The following is an 11,351-nucleotide window of genomic DNA, read 5'->3' as shown; positions in this document are numbered from 1 at the left end:
TTGTATGTGGCCTTATCTAGATGCACATCTTTTGATCGTATAAGCGTCCTCCTTCCCAATGATGAGCCAGATTCTACTACAAACATTGTTTATCCTAAAATTTTGTTATAGTGTTACTTATGGATCAAACCACTTTTTGTCAAAGGGTACAATTTATCTATTGATAAATTTGTTTCTATTGATTACATATTGTTATTTTTAAAATATTTTACTATATGTGTCGACTTTTGTAGGATTGGGTTAAAAAATATATGGAGTTCAAAAATATAAATACAACTAGATTGCTTCGATGGGGATGTAACAAGGTAATTTCAATTTGAAAGTGTTTTGATATATATATAAATTTTCTTTTACTAATATACTAACTTTTTTTTTATTTTCATAAATTAGTAGATTGTCGTGCATGCTCCTCACTGGAGATACATACAAGTTGATACGAGGACTTTTTGGAAAGTGATGAGGCACTTCTAGGATTTCTAAGAAAGAACAAGTTTGAATCTCATATTTATTTTTGTGAAAAGCGTACATATGGTAGCTACGATCCATATCTTATAAAGTTTTCGATCGATGTGAAATTTATTACTTACAATAGTTTTGTAAAGCCTTTTATCTATGTGAAATTTATAACTAAGTTTAGATGTATGTTAGATAATATTCATTTGAATTATTGATTTATGCTATGAGTTTGTTTTTGTAAATGTAACACACTAAGTGATATATATTTTTTTGTTTTTTTGTTTTTTCTTCCTAATATGCTCTTGAATTTGGTTCAACAAAACTAATCATATTTTTATTTGGTTATCTTTTTATCAGGAAGGGTGTTGCATTTTCTTTGTATTACAGAATATTGGTTGGTGTGCTTAATTTGTTATTTGGTATTTTTTTTGTATTGCAGAGCACTGGCTGGTGTGCTTAATTTGTTATTTGGCATTTTTTTTTTTTTTTTGTATTGCAGAGCATTGGCTGGTGTGCTTAATTTGTTGTTTATTTTTTTCTATTGCATAGCATTGGCTGGCGTATTTCGTCTGATTTTTATATAGATGTTTCTGTGTTGTGGGACTTGCATTTTGTTGTTTGTTTAAAATCTTATGCTTTTGTTGTGCTTGAATTTTACGTAACATTTATGTTCAAATTGATTTATTTACCAAGTAGCATACAATTTATTTATTTTTCATTTATTTAATTTTCTACACAATAAACTGACCACCAAACCATAAAAATTGGTAGATTTTAACCATTACATTAAAATTGATGCAAAACTATAATTTTGAGATCTTTCTTCTTTACTTCAACCAAAACTCACTATCTAAAAAAATGTGGATATAGAAATTTATTTGGGTACTGTTATTGGCTAGGATAATAAAATGCTTATTTTCTATTACAAATTGCAAGTGGGTTACATAAACAAAAATATTAGAATAGTAAATATTTGGTGATATGATCTTTGTTTGCATTTGTGTCATCATACTACAATAATCCAAACTCTTTTAAAAAATCTAATTATAAAATTCATTTGAAAATCCAAAACTATCTATTTATATTTTCACCTCAAATTTTTTTCCCGACAAATTAAATAAATTACATTTTAACCCAATAATTTTATATTCAATTACATTTTTATATATTAATGATCACTGTGCCTTCAGGCACGAACATACCCTAGTATATATATATATATATATATATATGTGTGTGTTGGAGCTTACAAGCTCTAGCCCAACTGCCCAAGCCTGCAATAGTGCTTGGGCTTTGGGATTCTGTTAAGAAAACTGATAGGCTTTTCCGTAACTAGCTGCTGATATTTTTGATGATCCCATTCCTGGACCCAAATGGCCCATTAGGTGTGTGCACTATTCTCGTACCCAATCACATTGAGGGCACATTTGACAATCGAGTATTTTAATTAATTTTTTTTTATAAAATTAAAAAAATTGACGCGACAACTTAAAATGATCTTTTGGTTTTCGTTTTTATTTTTTATTTTTTTTGTTTGTTGTATGTGTGTGACTATTTTACTCCCCAAATAAGGCCCAAATGATATGATAGTGGAAATAAGAAGTGAAAAATATGGTTAATTTAGCTAGTTTAGTGTGTATTGTTGCAAAGGATATAATTCCAGCCGCCAAAATGGTCTCCAAATTTCTTCCCAATTTGCATTCTCAGGTTATTATTGGATTATACAAAAAAATAAAAAAAAAATAAAAATAAAAAATTTGAAGGATTCAAGCCTCCATAAAGACGAGAAAAGGCCCTTACAAGAGAGGAAAGCAAATCTCCACACATAAAAGATTAATACATCAATAAATTAAAAATTAAGAAAATCAAATAGAAAAAAAATACAAAATCCAAGTCATCATCAAACTTATCCAAAACCCACTGCTCCATAACATTCAACTTGGAATCTAAAAACATCGCCTCCGCTGGTCATGATAGAACATTGAAGTTGATATGATCATTTAGCGTGAAATAATTGCGTTATCCAGCGTTGGCTTTCGGATTATGAGAAGATCTGAAACTAGATTTTGAAGTTTTGGACTCAAGGGTGGAGAAGGTAAGGAAGTAATGATCGGACTCGTAAGGCAAACATTAGATCTCAGTTTGACTCCACGTTCGCTGGTCAAGATAGAATATTGAAGTTGATATAGCCGTCTAGCATAAAACAATCGCGTATCTACTGTCGGCCTTCGGATTGTGAGAAGTTAAATCTTAGAGTTTGGGGCTCAAGTGTGGAGAAGATAAGGCAGTAATGACCGACTCGTGAGACAAACATTAGATCTCAATTAAGGACTAGATAAGGCAGTAATGATGGAACTCGTGAGACAAACATTAGATCTCAATTACGGACTAGATCTGTAGGAGGATTAGAGTATATACAAAAAAAAACTTATTAAAAAAAATATAAATCTTGAAACATTACTCAATATTTAAGAGTATATACCGCAGTTGAAAGATTATACTAGACTAGATATTGTTTTCATAAATGTTAAAAACTCACAATTTTATATTCACAAATGCATTTATAATGATGTGCTAAGAGGATTAAACCCTATAAAATAAGTGTATGACAAATAAAAAATTAACACATATCTTATCATATCATTGTAAATGAAATTAGAAAACTTTTTTAAGAGTCTTAAACATTTTACTATCGATTTTAGTAAATGAATTTCAAATCCACAAAAAGATGACCTTCAATGTACAAAGAAGAAAATAACTCTAAAAGAAAAATTAAAATATTGTTGATAAAAAAAAAAATTACCTTAAGGGGTACGCGATTATTTATAAGATGAGAAGCCCTAATCCAAAGAAAAATAAATAAATTTGGATACTAAAACATATTAGAAATATACAAAAACAGACTTAGTAAAATGGAAAAATTATCAATTTGAGAGCCTAAACGAGTATCATCGCCAAGGATTATTGAATTTAGAGAGATTTTGAGCTCACCAGAGAAATTATTTTATTGCCCTAATTTGACCTATTTGCGTTTATTGATTCAACTGTTCTATATCAGCTAAAATATTTATATATACAAAAAAAAAAAAAAAAAACACACTTGAAAATAAAGAATTTCATCCAGATTTCAACAAAAATATTATATGTTTTTTCATTTATTTTCACTTGATTCCATGCTTCAATGAAGTCTCATTTTGTCCCTAACTTTATTTATTGAAAAAGAAATCATCCTTAATCCACAACACTTTTAATTCTCTTTATTATTTGATTGCATAATCAATTTTGAAAACGAGTAGCAATTTCACACCCTTACAAAAACGAAAAACAAAAAACAAAAAACAAAAACAAAAACAAAAACACAAAACACAAAACACAAAACAAAATATCCATTAAGCCATTGCATTCCCTACACCATCCCCTTCATAGCAATCAGCCACAGCCACAGCACCCCTTCCCTGCACATTCTTGTAAGAATACCTCCTAGCCAACAACACATACACACACAAATTCACCGCCGCGATGGCTGCCAACAGCCAATAAAACTTGTCCACTCGGCTACTATTCAAGTCCTTCCCTAACCAACTCTTTCCTTCCTTCTCCGTCACACGGTCCACCACCGTGATCAACAGACTACTAATGAAATTCGCAACTCCGAACACACTTAAATAAAATGCCATTCCCAAACTTCTCATCGAATCGGGAACTTGGTCATAAAAATACTCTTGCAATCCCACTACTGCAAATCCATCCCCGAATCCAATGATCAGAAACTGGGGAGCTAACCAAAACACGCTCATCGAGGCGGAAGTTGAAGCGGTCTCTACTAGCTTTAGCCTCTTTCTTTCCACCAAGGCTGCGACAACCATTGTCACGACAGAAAATGACATCCCAATCCCCACTCTCTGGAGGATTTTGATGCCTCGCTCGTTGCCTGTCACGCGCCTTAATAAGGGTAAAAGGGTCTTTTCATAGAGGGTGACCGATATGATCATTGCGATGGCAGTGAGAGAGTAGATTGAGGCCGGAGGGATTGTGAAATCGGGGGTGATTTTACGATTGAGGGCGATGCTTTGTTTGATAAAGAATGTTGAGGATTGTGCGATGCAAACACCGAATGGCAAGGTGGAGAGCCAAATGGGAATCATGTTGATGATTAGCTTCAATTCCTCGACTTGGGTTACAGTTGTGAGTCTCCATGGATTTTGTTGGTTTTGGGATGAAGTATGTTTGTCTTCTAGGATTGCAGCCTTGTCAAGAAACCTGAAATGGAATAACAAAATGTGTAATTGAAATAGAAGTATGGGCATGAATGTAAATGGAATTATGGAAGTGATTGATATAAAACTGAAATGTATGTTACTAATTGTTTGGATGAAAAATATTTTTCAATCAATGTTTGGTAAGATGAAAAACATTTTCCGAACCAAGCAAGACAACCACTACCACCATTATACAACCACCACAACCCTGACCACAACCCCTGCAACAACCACCAACACCACCACCACCATTGTCGCTGCCACCACCACAACACAACTATCATTATTGCTACCACAACTACAACTGTTGTTGCCACCACCACCATCACCCCACCACCACTACCATAACCATCAACACCATCATTTTCAAGGTTGCTACCAAATACAGAATTTTGATTTTTTTTATTTTATGTAAAAAACTTTTTTTGCGAAAATGTGTTATGTATAATTTTTTCTCAAGCAAATATTTCTGCCTGGTTCAATATCTTACTTAAGCTTATCAGTATGGCAGAGAAGCCTCCCCTTGGTCTTCTGCAACTTTGGAACTTCATACAATTCAGCAGGATCCGAAACACGAGGAAGATTTCTCTTCCTAATGGCAGCCACAACAACTTGCAACATCGGTGTTAAGGGACTTCCTGTCAGTTTCCTGTACCGATAAAACGGCCTTCCGATACAAAAAATCACCACACTAGTAGCCATTACAGCTGTGAGTATAATATCTGCAACAGCCCAAGTCATATGGTCTTGAACATAAACAAGCACTGTTACACCAAGCAATAAGCCAGAGCATAGGCCAAAGTTCCACCAGTTGAAGAAAGACATCTTCTTTATTCTTTCCTCAGGATGATCATAATCGAATTGATCAGCTCCAAAGCTCTCTAATGATGGTTTGTGACCTCCAGTGCCTATGGAGATCAGGTAGATTGCAAGGAAGAAGACTACTTCATGAATCTTTCGCGGTTCTTGACAAATGCCGGTGTCACTGCAAGGCTTTAAGCTTGGAACCAGTGTGGACATTGTCAAGAGAATCAAACCCTGGTTGCCATAAAACATTGGAAAACATAGTATCCAGATTTAGTAGAATGAAACAAGAACTATCAAAATAGCCTAATATGATAGCCTGCTAAAAGTTCATATCCTGACCGATGTGTACTTTTTTACTTTTTCTTTTTTTTTTTCCCCTACAGTGTGATTCCGCATAGAACTGGTAGGCTCAGACAAAAATGTCAATTCATTTCTCACTAGGAATAAATTTGGCTGAACTTGGGATTCTTTAAAACAATCTGGGAATAGGGTTATTTGAAATTTATGCTCCCGTCAGTTTCAATGGAAAACGTTTTGATGTTTAAAATTGGAAAATGTTTTTCTAAATAAAGTTTTACCAATACCTCCACTTTTGCCGCCGCCGCCGCTGCCGCAGCATGGACACCTCCAAGAAGGTGACATATCCGACTTCGACACTAAGACATACGTTGGACACTTTCCGACATGTGTCCGACACTAATCAAAACATGTCTTATTTTTTAAAATGTTTTTGAAACCTGGACACTTTTCGGACACTTGGAGGACACACACCTCCATCACTTAAACACGCATTGATTAGATACACATGAAACTAATTATAAGTTTGAACTAAATAATTTAAGATACAACAATAAAAGAAGATCAATGCACATTTATAAAACAAAGTGTTATATTACATTTTTTTTTATTATCTTTGAATGATATATTCTTATATATGACATATAATAAATATATAAAATTATATATTTTTAGTATGCCCCTCACGTGTCGTGTCCTGTATTTTTTGAGAATTATTGCGTCTCTTATCCATGTCGTATCCATGTCATGTCTTGTGTCCATATCCATACTTCTTTGACCACCACCAACAATATCACTAATATAGCTAATAGCCCAATTTTTGATGTTTAAGATGGTGCAATACACTTTTATGGAGGCCGCGTCTTTTTGGGTCGAAACCCATGAGGCCAACTGTTGGACTGAGTCATAATGAACAATACTAGATTGTGTGTCTTATGCCTACAAAGAAGTGAAATTTGAGATTTATTTTACCAGAAGATAGACAATAGATGAAGCCAACACAGTAGAGAATCCACCCAAGTAAGCATCGGCTAAGAACCCTCCAAACAATGGCATAATAGTGGTAACACCAATCCAGTAATTGCAGCTCTTTGCTGCTGTTTTGAGGTCCTGATGAATCACCCTGGTCAGGTATATGATTAAACTTGTTGCTATGCCAAAGTAGCTTAACCTCTCACTGAACTCAATTGCTGCCAAAATATCATAACCAGAGAAAGCTTAGTGAGGATTTCAAGTTTCAAAATAGCCATAAGAATATATAGTAGTGTTATTTATTGAAAACATTGTGTGTTTTCAATTACAATTATGAAAAGCAGTGCTCTTCAATAACATGCTCCCAGTTGGCCAGGGATCCTCTATCCTTAGAATTCTTGTCCCATTGCACTTCTTGTTATACAATGTGGTGAAAATTTCGAAACACGAGAATTTTGAGGCACAATTATGCAAGTTATAAATGCATTAAGTACGAGAATTTTGGAACAGAGAATCTTGTGCACTTAAGAGCTTCACCATACTAGTAACGGGCTGAGAGGCGGCTAATTAGTGAAATGCATGTTTGGTTGCCTGGAAGATGAAAGAAAAGAATTTTCTACACCTTTCTTGGCAGCCAAACTGAATATAGAGACAAGACTATTTTTGGACATGGTTACATCAAAATATGTTAGTCCTTACCGATAATGAAGAGTGAGGCCTTCCATACACCGGTGCTGGCTCGGAGAGGAACCCTTCCTTTATGATCCACAGAAGAATCATAAACCCATTTCTCCTCATCAACACCTACTGATTCTACTTCTTCCTTTGTTTGCTCCATTTTCACTTTCAGGTTATGTGTTCACTCACTTTTCAAATTGGGAACAAAGAAAAAAGAACAATGAGACTCTCCTAAGAGATATTGCAGAGGATATATATCTGCTGTGATAGCAAAGATTGTTGGTAGGGTGGCAGCTTTGCTTTGTACTACTTATATAGGGAGGCTTTCTTTCTAGATAATTCTAGATACAGAAACAACCACAGAAAATATAGAAAGAACAATGCAAGTGGAATAGTCTCTTTAGTAACGGATCTCATAGTTGAAAGTGTATAGCCAAGATAATTTTATGGAGTCTGGCTACTCTATGATTAATTTGTGTAGTAAATTTTAAAGTAAATTTTTGTTGATCCATAAATTGTGGACATGTGTAAAGGTAAGATTTGAAACAAAAAAAGCAATATATAAATATATATATTAGTGGGTGTGTGCCCACCTGATGAGTGTGCTGTTAAATCTGTAAAATACAAATCTTGATTTTGAATTAAAAACATGTAGTATCTATTGTTCAAGTGCTAAAAGTGTTGTTTACAAGATGAATGGTCTTATGTTCAAGAACCTTTTAGCACCTCAATATTTAATTTTTTATTTTCTCTTAGAGAAATAAAGGACACGTGTCATAAGAAAAAGGCTTGGACACCAAGTGACTTGTTCACTTTATATATAGTGTATCAATAGATAGATTGATATATATTTATATACTTATACTAAATTATTGTCGTAGTTATCTAAACCAATTAGCAACTATTTTATAGAATATTACATAACAGCCGTGCTTCCGACCCCCAGCTGGGGGCACCCCCAGTGACTCCCCAGTGTCACGTGTCGGTCTGGGATTGGCTGAAAATAAAAATAAAAAAGAAAATAATTTTTTTTTTAGCCAATCACATATGACCCCAGCACCCCACTGGGGTCGGAGGCTTTATTCATTACATAATTTAACTTTAAAGGATATAGATTTTATGGACACAGAAGTAATTATAGAAAGTCGGTTCTAAAGTTAGTCACGTGTGAGAAGATGTTTTTGTAGTGAAGAAAAGAATATAAAAAGAAGGAATTTCTAGGCAATGGAATGGTTGTCATGGAGAATGAAAAAACATACATTTCACTTTTTAGTGGTTCTTCAACAGCCAAGCTGAAATCGCCTATAATGTGTAATCAATTCACATTTCAAGGATCAATTTCTCCCATAATGATATCTATGCTATCTAGAATCATCATAATATCAGCCAATTTTATTCTTTTAACTAATTGAGGAAAAATTTTCAAATTGACAAAATCAAGCAATCGAATTTTCCATCACTAAGGAAACACACTCCGATCTCTTATTAGAAAAAATTGCAATTCTCATTTTGGAGCTTCGACTCTTACATAAATCTGTTGCTTCGACAATTCAAAAGTCAGAGAAGATTTTATTAAGCTGCAGTTCAGGGGCGGTAGACAAAAATAGAAAAACCATCGTTGGCTGTTTAGTTAAATTTCCCTCAAAATCACACTACTTAAGCTATCATGCCAATTGGAGTTTTTTTTTATGTCAAGTAAAAAAAGTGGTCTTCGTAAAGGCCTGTAACCATTTTAAAAATGAATAAAGCATGACAGAGGTGTATGGTCTTTCTACCATGTTTTAATATATATATATATATATATATATATTCATATATGTCAATCCCTAGTATTCACATATATATATGTCAATCATAATTGAACTCATTATGGTCTTTCTATCATACTTATTACTGTGGAAGTTTGTTTGACTATATACAAATAAGCAGTTTTTTTCATTAAAAAAAAAAAAAAAACTAAAAGCTAAAAAGCAAATAAGTTGTTTGATTCGAAATAAAAGGTAATTTTTTGGATAATCACAATAGAATTATACAAATACGTTTCACCTTCAACACTTCTGAGATATTGTAACAAAGGCTCCAAAACCTAATAAAGATGATACAATTTCTCACCAAAAGGCAAAAGTTTGAAAGGACTCTACAAAACTTTCTCCATGACAAAAGAACATTTTTTTTAACAATTACCAAACGCATCAGTTTTTTTAAAATTTAAAAAAGCAAAAAGAAGAAAAAAAAAAAAAAAAACCTAAAAGAACAATTGCCATAGTCATATAACAAATGTTGTTATTGTTTTTCAATTTCAATCAATAAATTTGAATTTATTGGTCTCTATTACGTGACCTAAATCCAAACTTCTCTAATAGATAAACTAGGATGCAACTTTTAGCAGATAGGTTTATTATTGCGCTATAATCATTTAGTTTGACTTTTAAAATCTTTTCCTTATTCAAAGTTGTGCTCATTTTTATTTTAATATTTCAACATATTCAATAAGGTATGGTTCGGATTTATTTTAAGTATGAGTTCCACTATATAAGAGTTAAATTTAAACCACACTAATTTTCTTGATTTTTTTTGCATCTGAGTTTTTTTTTTTTTTTTTTTCTTGATTTGGGTTATGAAGTGCGTAACTTTTATGATAAACTTTTCATGGTGGTCAGAGCACTCCCCACTCCATCATTAGCATATATACCAAAAATGATAAGATGGGCAGTGCCTCTCAAAGTAGGCCAACCAAAACTTATAAATAAATCCTCATTAAATTTTTCTTGGCATATTTTTTGTGGGACATCAACCAATCAAAGTGAAGGATTGTGAAGGTTATGACGGAAAACTAGTGTTGTTCAATGACCCATGTGTTGTTTAGTTGGTCTTCCTCTTCTAGGTTATGATTGTAAACCTCTCTAGTCCAATGATCTTTCTTTCTTTCTTTTTTTTTCTTTTTTTTTTTTAAATTTTACATAAATATATATTAATTTTTTGTCTCCCAACCTAAGCTCAACAGCAGTGATAGCTTTTTCTTCTGGAAATCAGCCATTATGAAGAGAAAGTCTAGTAACACTTTCTAAATTCACCACCTTACCACTACTCACAAAAGTTATGGGTCCCACTTTATATGATGATGTGGGATTCACAACCATTCTGAATAGAGACTTTTTATTTGTTGGTTTAATTGATGTTGGTGACATTGCTGGGATGAAAAAGCTATCAGCAATGTTAGGTATTATGAAAAGTCTTTTATGAAAATGATCATGAAAGATTTGTGACCTTTGGATTACACTTAGAATAAAGCACCACACACTAATCAAGGTAATCTAAGGGCCACAAATCTTTCATGATCATTTTCATAAAAGACTTTTCATGATCCCTAACATTTCTCAAAAGCTATTAGGTGTTTTATTTGTTAGTTTATAATTAGCCTCACACTATTTTTCTTAATCTTTTTCTATTTTTAAATTCTTAATCTCTAGCATTACTGTTCTTATCAAGAAACATATGCCATGTGAAAAATAGGAGAAGTAAAAAAAGAGACGCACTACTACCTGAGGGTTGAGGCCAGATAGTCAGGATCATGATTTTGGGTCTCACCAGTAAACAATGGGGGCGTGAGACTCATACGCATTAATCTTGAAGATACTTACATGTATGTCTTAATAAGTAAATTTATTGTTTAATAGGCTCTATGAAAAAAATTTGTCATAAAAAAATGTTACTAATTATAAATTTTAGCAACAATTTATAAAACTTATGACAAAAAAAAGTCACTAATTGTCAATTTTAGCGACGTATGTAAAAAATCGTCACAAAAAAATTATTTTTAATGACAATTTTACCAAAACTTATTTTCAATAAGACTTAATGAAAATTAAATCTAACTATTAG

At 32.9% G+C, this 11,351-nt stretch overlaps 1 protein-coding gene across 1 annotated transcript; it reads right to left on the bottom strand.

Annotated features, from left to right (window-relative positions):
* Positions 1–3,687: 3,687 nt before the first annotated feature.
* On the bottom strand, positions 3,688–7,886 carry LOC114323510 (protein NRT1/ PTR FAMILY 5.6). The gene is made up of 4 exons (XM_028271121.2): positions 7,491–7,886; positions 6,792–7,009; positions 5,206–5,753; positions 3,688–4,716 (listed from the first exon to the last, which is right to left on the bottom strand). Exons 1-4 carry the CDS (start codon positions 7,627–7,629, stop codon positions 3,846–3,848), a joined length of 1,776 nt encoding a protein of 591 aa, XP_028126922.2. The 5' UTR covers positions 7,630–7,886; the 3' UTR covers positions 3,688–3,845.
* Positions 7,887–11,351: the final 3,465 nt, after the last annotated feature.

This window comes from Camellia sinensis, chromosome 10 (genome assembly GCF_055761805.1).
Source record: "Camellia sinensis isolate YWXY chromosome 10, ASM5576180v1, whole genome shotgun sequence".
NCBI classification, from domain to species: Eukaryota; Viridiplantae; Streptophyta; class Magnoliopsida; order Ericales; family Theaceae; genus Camellia; species Camellia sinensis.
Note: the sequence above shows the minus strand (reverse complement) of the source record. Positions and strands in the feature narration are given on the sequence as shown.

Bases quoted from the DNA above. Each gene is read 5' to 3' on its own strand.
- LOC114323510 (XM_028271121.2), bottom strand. From the start codon at position 7,629: ATGGAGCAAACAAAGGAAGAAGTAGAATCAGTAGGTGTTGATGAGGAG. The intron at 7,010-7,490 runs GTAAGGACTAAC...ATATTTTGGCAG, and splicing joins GGCCTCACTCTTCATTATCG to CAATTGAGTTCAGTGAGAGG. The intron at 5,754-6,791 runs GTAAAATAAATC...TATGGCAACCAG, and splicing joins CATCTATTGTCTATCTTCTG to GGTTTGATTCTCTTGACAAT.